Consider the following 15,631-nt stretch of genomic DNA (forward strand, 5'->3'; position numbering starts at 1 on the left):
CTTCTGGAGAACTAGTGCTCCCGGGAAGGTGGCAGGCGCTCTGAAACTTCCCAGGAGAAAAATCCACTCGGCTTGGAAAGTGGTTCAACTTTCTTCACGGCAGTTGGGCAATGCACATCCAGTGTCTTAAAATGTCCATTTTCTTCGACTGAGGAGTTCACCTACTGTTATATGAAATGACATGAAAGAATTGCAAATGCTACAGAGGTTTGTGTACAAGGCTGTATGTTGCAAACCTTTGCAACACGTTCAGGATGACCCACATCAGAAGGGCGCTTATGTTTTCAGTGTTTGGCTGAAGTTTTTCACTGGGCACTGTCCTTTACTAAGGGAGCCACCTCCACAAAGACTATAGAACATACACTTTAAAATGATCAGCACTTCTCTCTGGGTTGTGTGAGTACAGGTGATGTTCTGTATTTCTGTGCATTTCCAAGTTTTTCAGACAGACTCCACGTTACTGTTCAGCTCTATTCTCCAGGCCGTTTTCCCTCTACCTCCTTACTGAACACGCCAGGCACATTCCTCCCTCTGGGCGTCTGCACTTGCCGTCCCTCTGCCCCTGGACACATGCAACCCCCTCCCCCAGCAACTTCAGATGACTTGCTAAAATGTCACTTCCTTCGTGAGGCCTCCTTAGATCCACCCTCTTTACAATATAACCCAACCCCTTCTCCCAGCACACCCAGCCCCCTTCCCTGCTTCACTTTTGTCCATAGCACTTGTCCCCACCTGACATACCGTGCATACCTACAGCAGCTAAGTGCTGTCCTAAGCACATAGTAGGTGATTAACAAACAGTGGTTAAATGAATGAATACCTGCATGAACAGGACCTTTTTAGTCTCTTCTGAGCTTCTGCCAGCTTTTCCTTTAGGGGCGGGAAGTGGGAAGTAGCAGCAGCAGATGGGAGGGGACGGTTACAGGAAGAAGGAGGGGCTCTTGGACGATGCCAGCTGATGCCAAACTGTTGCCCAAATACCCGCTTCACTATGACAGCGGGGTCAGGTGGCAAAGGGTGAGAGCAGTAATGTGGCCGGAGCATAAGGGCCTCAGGGCAGAGAGAAACAAACCAGGAAACCAGCCTTACACACAAACCAGCCAGGTTTTGAGAACACTCAAGAGGAGGTGAGAGCTGTTCTCAAACACACAAATGGGTTATCAGCCACAGGAAGGTGATCCTAGGGGCTGAACGAGGTCTAATGAGTACAAGTTACAAGGACCTCTATTTCGGTTTGATATCAAGAACTGTCCCCTGCTCCTCCCTCCCCACCCCCCATGGGCGCTGTCCAACAATGGCCAAGGCCCAGGATTCACTCATCTGTGGGTTGAACTTTCAATCAGTACATTCAACAGTTATCAGTTAAGGGCATTTACTCTGTCAGGTGCCCTGCTCAGGACCGTGAAAGCAATGAAGACTAAACGTTATTCAAATAAATAAATGCATATTAGAAATCGTGAAAGCACAAAGCTCGGTTCAGAGAGAGAGGCCTGATTCAGACAAGGGCTCGGGGACCTCTAGACGGCCTCCTAGATATTTGAGGGAGCCCTGAATGGTGAGCATGCCTCCAGCCAGTGGGATGGAGGAAGCAAGACCCTCTCAAGAGGGACCCTCAGGAGCAAGGAGTGGTGCGCTAGAATTGGCAGGGACCTCAGCGCACTTTGGCGGCACACGAGGTCCAGAGACTGAAGGTGACTTGCCCACGGACACACAGCAAATCGGTGGAGCCGTCGAGGGGTGGACGGTCAGCTGAGTCCCCCGTGCCACCTCCTGGAAGCCAGATATCCGCCTCGCTGCCTCACCCAAGAGCTGTGTGAGGCGGTGGCCATCGGCAACAGCCGTGAGGCTGGGGGTGGAGCGAACTGCGGCCAGACCCCCGGAGGGATGGGAAAAGGGGGTAGGGGCGGGTCCGATGACGTCATTTCCGGGGTCCGGGGTGTATATAAGTGGGGCGCGAGGGTACCGCTGCTGCAGTGCCCGAGCCCAGTGGGGAAAGGCGGTGGGCGGATCGATAGGCGGACGCACGCAGAGACCTTGCGACCCCCATACCCGCGCCTGCGTCGCCGGGGCCGCCCGGAGCGACCAGTCCAGCCACCCCTCGCCCCAGTGCGCGCCGCGTCCGGCCCCAGACCGCCAGCTGCTCGGCGCCCCGGGTTCGCCATGCGCTCCGCCGCGGTCATGGCGCTGCTACTCTGCGCCGGGCAAGGTGAGCGAGCGCGGGGCCTTGGGGGAGAGGGTCCCGGGCGCCCCTGCCTGCTCTTGCCCTGCCTGCCCTGAGGTCCGGGCCCCGCGCAGCGCCGCGCGCTCCTTCCCTCCGGCGCGGCGAGTTTTCAGCGCCACGGACAGCGCCTCGCCTCCCACCCGACCTCGCAAAGGGGCCCGGGAGCTGATCCCGCAGGCCTGGCTCTTTGACTCGGACTCCCGACCCCGCGGGGCAGGGTCCCCTGACGTCCCCACCCCGTGTCTGGGCTGCTTCGGGGCCGGCGCCGGCTCTGCGTCGTGGCTGGCCAAGGTCATCGGGGTAGGTGGGAGGACGGCTGCGGTCTCCCCACTGGCCTGCCTCCCCCTGCATCCTCCCTCTCCCCGCGTCTGGCTGCCCTTGACTTCTGCCTCTCCCCTCCCCTGTCGCAGTCCTGCTCTTCCATCTCTTCCGCTCACCTCACCCTCTTTTTTGTCACCTCTGGGGTCTCTCTGCCTCTCCCTCATCCTCCCCCACCCCAATCCCACTCAGCCATTGGCCTGTTTTCACCGCTCTTGCTTTCAGCTCACACACCCCCTCCAGAGCACGAGCTTTCCCACGGGGAAGGGTTAGGGCTCTCAGCGCAGCCTCTGGGAGCCACCTCCGTGCGGGCAGCAGCTGGGGAAGGGAAATAAAATCAGTTCAGCGTCTCATTTGGGTGGAGGTGGTCTTAAGAGGGAGCGCCCCTGATGGAACCAGTCTGGAAGGACCGCGTTCTCACCTCGGAGCAGAGGAGTGACCCCAGCTCTCTCTTTCTCTTCCTAGTCATTGCCCTCCCTGTGAACAGCCCTATGAATAAAGGGGACACTGAGGTAAGAGGGGGTGCGGGGATGCCCCGGGATGGGGGGCAGGAGCATAAAGCCAAGAGCCAGCACTGCGGCTGCTGAGCCTGGGGACAGCTTCGCCAGAAGAAGACATCGAAGTCTGCTAGATTTCCCTGCTCTCCTCCTGTGGGGCCTTCCCCGGCCTCCTCTGAGTTGGGTGTGCAGCCCGATGGGCCCTGTGTCTTACCCGCGGGGCCCAGGTGCCAGGCCCACTGTCCTGAACACTCCGAATCTCACAGGCCCACCACGGGCTGGCGGGGGTGATTTCTCTGAGGCTGTGGTTGTCCACCGACCTGCGGGAACAGTCTTCATCTGCCTGGCTCTGGCCTCCCGCTTTGCTCTTCCCCAGAGCCCTGCCAGCAACACACCCGCCCCGTCCCCCAGTCACTAAAGCCCTGGCTGGCTCTCCCAAAGGGCCACAGTGAAAACACTCTTGATCATGGCTCCTGCACCCAGGGTCCCAGCCAGTTGGGGCTGCTGGTGGAGGTCACCCAGGAAAGGGCCTTAGAAGACACTGGTGGGGGCTTCTGTGGCCAGCAAAAGACACTCTCTGTTGGGTGTACACTCGAAATTTATTCATGTCTGAGTTGGGGCTGTTTTTCCAGTCTCTGATGTTCATAGATACCTCCACTTGGGAGTCAGAAATTTCTACTCCCTGCCTTTTCAGGAGCTGTTTTCTTCTATTCCAGAGAGGCTGTAGTTGAAACCCAAAACATCAAAGAGATTTCAACCTCAGTTTGCTCATTTATATTTCCTATTCATTAGTTATAGAAAGGCCTAAATTTAAACCTATACCACTCATTGTAGCTGTGTGATGTTGGGAAGATTCCTTAACTTTTCTGAGCTTCCCCTTTTCCTGTCTATAATAATATTTCCTTTGAGGGGAGTTGTAAGGAATTGGAATCATGTGAAGTACCTGGCACATAGTTGGTCCTCAGTAAATAAGCATTTTTATTCCTAGAGCTTCCTTTCATGACCTCCCCATCACTCTTGGGACCCATACCCAATTCCTCTCTCCCAGAATCTGTCCTTATGGAGTGGTGGTTATCTGATATTCCCAGTGCAAGACTTTTGGTTGCAGGGAGATATAGGGTGCAGGCTATAAGCTCCTCCCTGCCAGGTGCCTTATGGGAGACACTTTGTATTCAGCAGCCTGGCGTCAGAGACACCGGAGCAGCTGGTGAAGACCTGCATGTTTTAACCTAGGATGCCATGACTACCGCAGAGCCTGTTTGCCAGTTTGCCATCCTGGATCTTTGGATGGGTTGCCTTGGCATCCCGTAAACACAGCCTTCCACCCCCTCACTCCCCACCAGTGTTGCCTATTGCGTGTCTGATACCTCCTGCTCCTCTGCCCAACTCTAGGCAGCTGAAGCAGGTTGGGAGTCGTGAATCCCTCCCTGGGTGTGTGTGGCACTTCATGCATTATAGAGTATTTTCCCATCTGTGCCTCATCACCCTGGGAGGGGAGTTGGGAAGGTCTTCTCACTCCCATTTTACAAATGAGGAAATTGAGGCTCACAGAGGTTAAGTCGCTTGCCCAAGATCACACAGCTAGGATATCACACTACAGTTGGCACCATCTTCAGATATCATTCACTTTTTGGCTGCCTGATTATCCATAGCACCTTGCTGGGCGCTAGATAAGACTTTCAGAGATATGGCTGCTGTCGGCCTGGGATGGACACCCAGATGTAGCAGATAGATGTGTGCCCGCATCCAGCCAGGGGATTCACCTGGTGGGTGACTATGGAACCAGACTGTGAGGCTGTCACTCCCCGCATGTGACAACACCATAGATATCTAGAGACAGTTTTCCAAGTCTTGTTTCCAGACAGGGTAGAGCCAGGAAAGGTCTTTGCTCTCCACTGGGTGGTCCAGAAAGGCTTCCTGGAGATAGCTGACCTTTTGGGCATCTGCAAGACTAAAGTACTTTTGCAAGACACACCTCTAATGCCCAGGAGCATTCCCCATCTTCAGAGAAACCCTTGGGATGAGAGGGTACAGGGTACCCACCCCCACCTTAGAGCGGCTCCTGCCGGCCTGGTGATTGGAGCGCCTGGCACTTGGTAAGCACTGTGTAAGGTTTTTTGGTTTTGTTTTTAATTATTACTATTGCTGTGACTATGTAGCTAAGAAAGCAGAGCTGTGCCCCTGAGCTAGGCGTCCCTGCACTCCTGAAGACACAAGAGAATGTCCTTATGTCCTCCGTAGAAATTTACCCTGGAACTTCAGGGAACTGAGCCCCACGCCCAAACCAGCCCCAACCTGCCCCACTCTCTTCCCAGGTGATGAAGTGCATCGTGGAGGTCATTTCTGACACGCTCTCCAAGCCCAGCCCCATGCCTGTCAGCCAGGAGTGTTTCGAGACACTCCGAGGAGGTATGAGCCAGGCTTGGGGTGAGGGGCTGCTGCCTGCTGGGCTGGGGGGCAAGGACGTGGGTGTGTGGTTTTTGATGGAATTCAGTGATTTAATTCAGTAGTCACTGACCAAGTGCCTGCCTTAGCCAGGCCTGTGCTGGGTGGTATAGAGAGATGAAGGGCTCACAGCCCCTGTGAGCCCAGAGCTTACAGACTAGCAGAAGGGACAGATATGAACACAATTAACCAGAATTCTGGGCAGAATGAAACCAGGGTTGGAACAGCAAGCCACCAGAATGTGAGCTCCCTGTGGACAAAGACTTTGTGTGCTGTATCCCCAGTGCCGAGAACAGCCACTGGCACCTGGTAGATACCCTATAGATGTATGATGACTAAAAGAACACTATGGGTGGGTGGGCATGAGAAGGACAGAGCTTTCCAAGCAGGCAGTCAATGTTGGATAGATCCAACATTAGCATTGGGGTTGGGCTTTAAGATAAAAGTTGAAAATCAGTAAGTAGAAAAATGAAAAAAGAGTACCCCAGGTGGCGTGGACAACACAGGCAAAGGCATGGAGATGAGAAAACATGTTGTGTTTAGAGACACCCCGGCATCACCTCAGGGGCTGCCATCTCTTGGCGAAGGTCTGGGTGCAGGGACTGTGGCTGACCTTTCTGATGTAATAGCAAATGGAGAGAGATACCTTGGAAAGGAGGTCATTTCAGAAGTGTTATCTCAAGACCCAATCTTGCTGCTACCACCCACCTTTTGAGTTTCCAGAATAAATTCCTTGTGCTCAGCTGAAAATACTGATGGCAATCTCTTTCTGGGCTGTTCTCTGGAAACCACCCGTAACGACTCTTTTTCATTGCAGATGAACGGATCCTCTCAATCCTGCGACATCAGAATTTGCTGAAAGAGCTCCAAGACCTCGCTCTCCAAGGTATTTTCCAACCGCTGCACGTGAATCTGAGTAAATTCCAGTAACTGAGAGTCAGAAAATCATGGTGGAAGGTTGAGCAAGGTCTTGTTTCTGATACTCAGTTATTGCCTTTCAGTTATAGGGTGGCAAGGTGGGGTCCTCTGTGCCACCTGGTCCGGTCTATAATTAATGTAATTAAAGAGATCAAGGCCCAGAGAGGTTGAGTGACTTGTCCAAGGTCACATAGTAAGTTAAGGACATCCCAAGACCAGATGCAGCTCTTCTAATACCCCATGGTCTCTGGAGTTCAGCCATTTTAGAGGGGACACTTTCAAGAATAGGTTGCAGAGAGGATCCCTTTTCTCTGTTAATGGAAAAGAAAACTGGTCTCCAGGAGAGAGGAGGGGCCCCTTTGCCCTTGTGAGCTTCTGCTCAAGGGGGAGATGGGAGAAGCAGGGTCTTGCTTGCCCCAAAACACAGACCAGACTTGCAGTGTGCTTTCAGAGCGAGACATGGCTTTCTCCAAGAGGTTAAGAAAATCGACTGATGCTCTTGGGAATGGAGTGATTTTGTGAGGTAATGAGCTCCTTGTCACTGAGGATGTTCAAGCAGAGCCTGGACAGGATGCTGGGAAGGAGGGTTAGGCTGATGTCATCCCACAGAGTTAGCTGCTCTGCCCAACCCCAGGCTCCCCCTTGGGTTCATGTGAGGCACAGAGGACTCCCTGGCAAATTGGAAACAACGGGTTCTGGCCCTGCATCTGCCCCAGGCTGACTCCCTGTGGGAAGTGGCTTTTATTTGGGGCAGAGCCATAGGCACCCTTGTGCCTCTCCCTGAGAATGGCCCTCAAGCATGAATCTTGCGTCTCCCTCCAAAGAAAGTGAGGGCCCATCTTTAGGGCTGGGCTTGTGTCTTGGATGGGGTAGGGTGGAGGGCATGAAGGCTGCTGGGGCTCAGGGGAGGCCCCCACTCTGAGGCTTCTGGGGCAGACTGGGCCACGTGTGAGAATGGAGAGCGATTTGGGGAGGTGGCAAGTGAAAATAACCACAGCAGGAGGGCTCCCTGAGACCCTCCCCAAGTTAGCGTGCCATTCTTTCTCTCACTCGCTCGTCCTCCTGGAAGACAAACATCCACTGCATATCGTTGCTAGGAGTGCAATATGATAATTTTTAAATTAAGTATTGAATGACTAACTTACTGCATTTAAATAATTAAATATAATGTCAATGGAGACTACTATAGGGGATGTGTCCTGAAACATCTGTTTACACACATACACACACATATGTGTGTGTGTATCTAATATAAACAGTGTCCGATATACAGGTACATTATTATTTTCTATTAAAAGAGTATGGGATAGATCTATGTGTCTGTCTTTCCATCCATCCATCCATCCATCCATCCATCCACTCATCCGCCCACTCCCTCTTCTGTACTCTCATGTCTTGTGCACACCTCTATCCTAGCATTTACCATGCAGCAACCCTGTTTTATAGATAAGCAACCAGGTGTTGGATCGCCCAAGTCACCCAAGGTCACAGAGCAAGGAATTAACCAGGAAGTGTGAACCCCAGTCGGCCGGGGGCCAGATCTGGACATACCCCCGGCCCACAGCCCCCATGTCAGCCTGCTCTGGCCACCCCAGAAATTCTCATCATAGGAAAAAATCACCACCAGCTGCAGAGTTGGCCTGGCCCGGGCCACCATCAAGAACCAGGGATGGGTGGAGACAGAGCAGACAGCATAGCCTGGGGCTGATGCAGGGAGAAGGGTCTCTGGTGCTGACCCTGGGCTTGGATGCAGACAAGAGCTCAGCCTGGGCTTATGGGGTCCAGGGGGAACAGGGGTTGCCTGAATCAAGAGCCCCCATGAGGGGACAAGCAGTCATTATTACCTCTTGCTGCAGGGTCCCCTAGCTACCAGCCAGGTCCTGAGGGCCCTCCACTCTCTGCTTCTGCCCCTGGGACCATCTGCTCCATCTGCGCCTTTATTGCTCCATGAGCCGGCAGGCAGGGCTTGTTCTTATTTCCTAGGTGAGAAATGGAGTCTGGAGAGGTGATGGGGCCGGGAGGGGGCAGCCAGCCCTCACCACCCCCCACCAGCTCCTGCCCCCTCAGTCTCTCACTGGGCAAGCCCAGAACATGATGTGCCCACTTTACAGATGAGGAAACAGAGGCCTTCCCTCTCATAGACAAATATGCAGAGCTCAGACCAAATGGGACTTTTTTCTCCATTTTTCATACAGGAGCCAAGGAGAGGGCACATCAGCAGAAGAAACACAGCAGTTATGAGGATGAACTCTCAGAGGTTCTTGAGAAGCAGAATGACCAGGCCGAGCTGAAGGGTCAGTGCCGACCAGTCTGGCCAGAGACCAGGGGAGGGAGGATGAAAATAACAGTAGTTATGATAGATCGAGGGTTCCTGGGAGTCAGAAGCCCCTCCTTTAGGCCCTGTAAGGTAGCTCATATTTCCTTCTCTTTACAAATGGGGAAACTGAGTCCCAGGGAGGTTGAAGTACCTTCCCAAGGCATAATTGGAGATGTGAATCTGGGTCTGTCTCACTCCAAAGCCCTTGATCGGTCCCATCTGCCCACTGCAGGGACTGACACTCCCGGGCAGGAAGTCTCTGGCCTGGCAGATGGGCAGCTTCGACTCTTCCCAGTGGCCACCGCAGCAGGGTCCCCACCCCTAGCGCCTGCCCTCCCGGGAATTAGTGGTGCCTTAGCATAGCCTAGTGGCAGCAGGATCCCAGAGGGGTAGGTTTGAAACACTAAATGAAACTGGATCATCTTTCTTGAAACCAGAGAGCTTTTAGGGGTCACGGATCATGGCTTAGGTCAAGGGGATGCTCTGTTACTCACCTTTCTGCCTAGAAACAGCCACACACTTGCCCCTGCAGCCCTGCTCTTTGCATGTGGAAGGTGAGTGAATAGGGCCAGTTCCTAAGAGCGGGGATCTCGGTGGTCTTCCGTCGGGGCTGAGAGGGGAAGCCTGCTGGTGTGGCCGAGGTGCCCTCGCATTGGCCAGGGCTGTCACCCTAGTGGCTGCTTGGGGCACAGCAGGGACTCCCACATTTTGGCTCCATGGAAATGAGTGTCTGGTTGACTCTGGATGTCTGCCATGGGCTGTAGGAGGGGAATAGTGTAGCATTAATGGGGGTGGCAGCCACATGTCAGTGCAAAGAGCACCCGGTACTTGGCATTTGGAAGCTTGGGTTCGAGGCTCAGCTCTGCTGACTGTGAGCACAGACAGGTCACCTTACCTTTCTGAGGATCGGTTTGAGTTTCTGTCAAATGAGCATGGGAGCTCTTCCACCTGGAGTCCTGGAGTCAAATGATGGAATGTACTTGGTAGTGTCTTGTTCAACAGTGATCATTCTAGCAGTGGGAGGGATTTTTACTAGTTAGAAGGCTGTCTTCAAAGCAGCTACAAGAAAATACCTTTTAATGAAACCTGACAAACATTGAGGAATTGAGCACTTTCACAGGATGCTCAAGACAGAATACCTGCACAGAGGAGAGAATGAAGTTGCAGTAATGGTGCCTCTTACACAGAGAGGTTAAGGAACTTGCCCAAGATCACACAGCAATTCAACTGCTGTCTTAATTTTAAATTCAGGGCTCTATCTTCTGGGGTCATTTTCAAGGTCTTTTTAGAAAAAAAAAAAAATCACATCCTGCTTCGAGAGGTAGAATTACAGAGAAAGAAACATAATCCAGTTGTGCTCAGGTCAAACCCAGACATGGAGAGGGCAACCCTAATTCTCTCATGGGTGTCTTGGGCTGGGCTTACTGGAAGCCAAGAGATACAGTGACTAAGATATGAAATTGGGCCCTGGGGAGATCCCACGTGCAGCCTGGTCCTCAGGGCCTGACTTTGCTCTGTTGTTTCTGTAGAGGGGACAGAAGAGGCGTCCTCCAAGGATGCTACGGAAAAAAGAGGAGATTCTAAAGAGGTGGAGAGGAATGGTGAAGATGCGGAAGGAGCCAGGCCTCAGGCCGCCCCGGAGCTTGGGCAGGGGTCCAAGGTTGAGGAGGACAACCAGGCCCCAGGGGAGGAGGAGGCCTCCTCCAATACCCATCCCCTAGCCAGCCTCTCCAGCCAGAAACACCCAGGCCCACAGGCCGAGGAGGACAGCGAGCGCCCCTCCCAGGGTCCAGTGGGCAGAGAGAAGGGCCTGAGTGCCGAGCAAGGGCAGCAGGCAAAGAGAGAAGAGGAGGAGGAGAAGGAGGAGGAGGAGGAGGCAGAGGCTGGAGAGAAGGCTGTCCCAGAGGAAGAAAGCCCCCCCACCGCAGCATTTAACCCCCACCCGAGCCTCGGCTACAAGGAGATTCAGAGGGGTGAGAGTATGTATGATGTCTGAGACGTCAACAAATGTGTCGGGGGGAGGGGGATGGGATGGAGGGGGGGCCTCATCCATAATCTCATTCCACCTTCACAACAGCCCTGAAAGGTAAGTATTATCTCCATTTGCCTGATGGGAAACCAAGGCTCAGAGAGGTTAAGTAATTTGCCCATGGTCACACAGCTAATTTGTGTAAAAGCTGAGATTCCAACCCAGGCTCGTCTGATTCCAAAACCCTGCATATCCCACTGTCCCACAGAGCCCCTCCCCAGCCCCACCCCCCCTGAGGGGAGAGGAACTTTGCAGCGTGGGTGGGTGGGCTTTGGGAACAGAGGGACAGCATGACAGGTGGGAACAGGCTGGTCTGGGGACACTGTTAGCTCCACCCAGGGTTTAGGAAAGCCCCTGGCTCCTCGTGAGGCCCTGGTCAGGGTCTTTCCTCCCTCCCCAGCTGGGTGACCCCCGGGTCAGGGCTTCTGGGGTGAGAGGGCCGCAGGAAGAGGCAGGCTCTGGCCAACCCACCCCTCAGAGCTTTAGTGGGTCTTGTAAAGCATGGTGTCAAGATGGCTTTTCCCTCCAAATGGAATCCGTTGTGAGGGGCTGAGCTGGACCCCGCATACGGGGTCGGTGGTCCCAACCGTGGCCACAGAGAGGCCCCGGGGAGTGGCAGGGACCGGGGAAAGTGGCGGTCCCTCCCTCATTCTCCTGCTCTTGTCCACCACCTGCTCCAGGTTGGCCCGAGGCTCTGGCTGTGGATGGAGCCGGGAAGACTGGGGCTGAGGAGGCTCAGTCCCCCAAGGGGAAGGGGGAGCGGGAGCACCCCCAGCAGGAGGAGGAGGAGGAGGAGGAGGTGGCAGGGGCCCCTCAAGGCCTCTTCCGGGGCGGGAAGAGCGGGGCGCCGGAGCAGGAGGAGGAGGAGGAGCGGCTCTCCACGGAGTGGGAGGACGCCAAGCGATGGAGCAGGATGGACCAGCTGGCCACGGAGCTGACAGCCGAGAAGCGGCTGGAGGGGCAGGAGGATGAGGAAGACCCGGACCGTGCCACGAAGCTCTCCTTCCGGGCCCGGGGCTACGACTTCGGGGGTCCTGGGCTGCAGCTGCGACGAGGCTGGAGGCCATCCTCCCGGGAGGACAGCATCGAGGCGGGCCTGCCCCTCCAGGTGCGTGGCTACCCGGAGGAGAAGAAGGAGGAGGAGGGCAGCGCCAACCGCAGACCAGAGGTTGGTACGGGGTGGGAGCCGGCCCTGGGCCAGGCCCCGGGAGCATGGGCCCAGCTGGGGGTCAGCTGCAGCCAGACATGTGGCCCCTGCACCACTGAGGGGACACTGTCCCCCTTGGAGTCTGGGACTGGAGGGGCACTCAGACAGGGGGCTCTTGGGAAACCGGGAAGGGACAGGGGAAAGGGTGTGTCAGGCAGGGGGGCAAGTGAACCCCAGCTCATGGAGGGGGGCACCCAGGAAAGCTGGCGGACAGGAGACAGAAGCGTTCAGGTCAGCGCGCAGAAGCTGGAGGGCTGGTGAGTTAAGCCCGTTCCCAGAGGTGCTGGGCGGGGACTTTGTCCTGAAGGCAATAGGGAACCTCTGCAGGTTTGGGAGCAGGACAAGGGAGTGACCAGTGGAGCTTGGAGCTTTGGATGGAGAGAGCTTGGAAACTAAAAAGACCTGGCAGGGACTGGCCTGGGGAGGGCTACTTGCTGCCTGGGGGATCCAGCCTTGAGAGCTGGGAGGGCACGGCAGGAGGGGACACTGAGGCATCCTGGGGAGGCCCTACTGTTGGTCCAGCCATGTCCTCTCCTGGCCCCCGTGCAGCCCAACCGCACCCTCCTCCCAGGTTCAGGCCCTGCCTCCCACCCCGATGGCAAAGGCAGCAGGGGCAGGGCCAGCTGGACCTCAGGGCCTGGTGGTGATGGGTGGGGAAGGCACGGACATGTGCCAGAAGACCTGGGCCCTGCCTCCTAGCTGGGTGACCTTGGGCCACTCACTCCCCTTCTCTGAGCCTCATCGGTTCCCCCATTTTTGAAATGGGGGTAAGAAGTCCTTTCTGCTCACCTCATTATCATGATCAGAATGCACACGAGCTTTGAAAACCTGGCCATGCCCAGGGCTACTTGGGAAGCTCAGTGGGGTGCAGGGACATGGTCCCATAGGAGGGGATGGGATGGGACTTTGGGGCAGGCTGGCGACACCACCTTGGGGCTGGAGGAGGCCTTGGGGGGTCTTCAGGCCTCAGTGCCCAGGTGGGAATCGGGGCCTTATGGGGGGTGGGACATGTTCAAGGCTCTGGCCCCAGTGCTCTTCTCTGCCCACCCAGAAGAGGATGTGGTCCCTTCCTTGGGTCCCCAAGCCATTCTCTGGGCCTGGGACCAGGGTCCCAGCAGCCTGAGAGGAAGAAGCCTTGTTCTTGGGAGCTGGCGCTAAGAGAGGTCACCTGCCTATGTCTCCAAGGACTGAGGGGACGGGGCTGCAGGAAGCAGCAGCCTGCCCCCCACCCCTCCCCAAGGCTGGGCACCTTTGATCGTTGCCTTCCCCACCCACAGAAGCTGGACAGAGCCAGGTGCCCTGGGGCACCCTCCAGCTTCCCTTCTCCACAGGCAGAGGGAGCCTTGGACCGCAGGGCGGAGAAACGGGGACCCCTGAGTCCTGTGGACAGGACAGAGCAGGGCCCCGTCCACTCAGCCCAAAGATCTTAGAAACGGCCCCAGAATCACAGAACTCCTGCCCGGGGGCTACTCCAAGATGGGGGCCTCTGGGGTCCCTGTTTCCATGGCAACCATCATCCATCTGTTCTGACGGGGCCCCAGGTGGGTGCCCTCTGCTTGGCATCAGGCAGGGACCCCAGGAAGACCACCCTTCTCAGGTCAAAGCTGGGGCATGGCCTTCCCTGACTCCTGCTCTGAGTCTGAGGGCATGCTCTTGTGGGTGTCAGTCCCAGAGGGTCCCCTGCTGCCCTGGACCACCCTGGCAGCTGGACCTCAGGGACCCAGTGACTGGGACTGAGGATGCAAGCCCAGCCCTAGGCAGCTCTCACGTCCTGAAACCTGGGCCACAGACCGCTGACCCCTCAGGTAGGAAGGCCTGTGGCAGACAGGAAACCCAGGCACGGCCTCACCCAGGAAGCCATCGTCACAGTCTAGGCCTTGGGGTTGGGGCAGTGGAAGGAGCTCTGAAGGGCACCCGGGGCTTCGTTTTCCACGTGCCCGCGCAGAGCCATTCAGGAGGCGGCGGGCCTGAGTCCCCCTGGCACATTTCTGCACCCAGTGCTCCTGAGAGCAGCCCGGCAGGGTGGCACCACTGTCCCCATGGAACAGATGAGGCCCTTGAGACTCAGAAAGGCAAAGCCACCTGTCCAAGGCCACACAGCTAACCCGGGCACAACCAGTCTGTCTGCACGCCCCATGCTGCTGGCACAGGCTCCCTGGGCCAGTCCCCGTGTGACTCTTCACATTCTCTCCCAGGACCAGGAGCTGGAGAGCCTGTCGGCCATCGAGGCGGAGCTGGAGAAGGTGGCCCACGAGCTGCAGGAGCTGCGGCGGGGCTGAGGCGCCGGCTGGCCCCACCAGCCAGGGCCCCGAGGCACCCTGTGGTCCTGGCTCTGTTGTCCCCTTTGCAGGTCTTGGCCAGATGGCCCGGGCACTGCTTCCGGTAGGGAGGCCGCCCCCAGCCTGCCCAAGCCCAAGCCACCCTGTTGCCCCTACGCTCCTTTCCTCCTGCTCCTGACCCCTGCCCCAGTGCGGCCCCCTGCAGGGCGGACCCCTGACTTTAAACAATTTTCCTCTCTCTGAACACGGGCAGCTTTCTCGAAGTTTCCCTTCCACCATTAGAGCCACTGGGCACAACTGCAATAACTTCTGACTTTTTGGTGAAAGCTGAGAACTCCTGACTCTAACATATTCTGTACAAAATTTATCTAAGGATAAATAAATCTGCTCTGGGCTCTTTCCAGTTTCTTTGAACCTTCCTCTGCCTTGACTCCAAGTGGGGTGGGATGGACTAGATTTCAGGCAAAAGGACAAGGGGAGGTTCACTTCCCTTGGGGTGGCTCTGGGCCACTTTCCAGCCAGGGGATCGTGGGCAAGTGACATCGCTGCTTGAAGCATCAGTTTCCTCATCTGTAAAATGGTGCTGACACCTGCCCCAAAGCACGTGTGGGATTAAATAACACTCTTCCCCTATCTCCCAGCCACACATGAATTGGGCCATGCAGGGGCGGGGCCACTTTGGGAAACAGCCTCTGTTCTCTCTCTGCTGGGTAGAAGCCCTGACAGCCCCGGTTTAGTGCCTGTCACCAAGGCCACAGGCCCCAGCCAGCTTTGGACTTCCAGACCTGGGCCTCTGAGCTGCAGGGCCCCCTCGGCATCAATCTGTCATCCCCTCTGACCTGATACGTGCACAGGACTCGGGGGCGTCTGAAGTTCTTGAACTTAATGGTTCACTATAGCATGGCAGTCTTAGTCGCAGTTTTGAGAACGAGGAAACTGAGGCTCACAGGGTGAGATGACTCATCGACATCACAGGCAGGAGTGATGCCCAAAACATTTAACCACGGGGGCTGCAGGATTATGTAACCAGAACAGACAGGCTGGTGTGCTGGACCAGTGTGGACCAGTTGAATATCAGGGCCGATCATTCAGTCATTCAACAAACACCCGTGTGCAGCTGCTATGGGCCCGGCAGGCCTGGGCACACAGAAATGGCCCGGACAAGCCCTGACTTCAAGAAACACACTGCCCAGAGAATGTGGGTCTGGAATCCCCAGCCTAGCTGTAGAGCTTGGACAAGCATTCCTGGTGCTCTTGGAGCCTCACCTATAAAATGGGGGCAATACTTAGGACCTCCTCACCAGATCATGGTCAGGATTCGAGGGTCTAGACAGCCTGGACCAGAAAACCATTACAGTGGCGATACAAGTCGCTTGAGGGGCCTTGGCAAGTCTGGGCCT

General features: G+C 56.0%; 1 protein-coding gene across 3 annotated transcripts; it reads left to right on the plus strand.

The window, feature by feature from the left end:
• Positions 1–1,938: 1,938 nt before the first annotated feature.
• On the plus strand, positions 1,939–14,645 carry CHGA (chromogranin A). Of its 3 annotated transcripts, none has more exons than XM_059914859.1 (8): positions 1,939–2,206; positions 3,005–3,051; positions 5,352–5,445; positions 6,299–6,367; positions 8,595–8,693; positions 10,246–10,695; positions 11,426–11,913; positions 14,148–14,645. In XM_059914859.1, the coding sequence occupies exons 1-8, from the start codon at positions 2,161–2,163 to the stop codon at positions 14,229–14,231; spliced, it is 1,377 nt and encodes a 458-aa protein (XP_059770842.1). In that variant the 5' UTR covers positions 1,939–2,160; the 3' UTR covers positions 14,232–14,645. The 3 variants fall into 3 exon arrangements, with proteins under 3 accessions (XP_059770842.1, XP_059770845.1, XP_059770844.1); XM_059914862.1 differs by having other exon boundaries at positions 11,426–11,853; XM_059914861.1 differs by having other exon boundaries at positions 10,246–10,689.
• The last annotated feature ends 986 nt before the right edge of the window (positions 14,646–15,631 follow it).

This window comes from Balaenoptera ricei, chromosome 2 (genome assembly GCF_028023285.1).
Source record: "Balaenoptera ricei isolate mBalRic1 chromosome 2, mBalRic1.hap2, whole genome shotgun sequence".
Taxonomy (NCBI): Eukaryota; Metazoa; Chordata; class Mammalia; order Artiodactyla; family Balaenopteridae; genus Balaenoptera; species Balaenoptera ricei.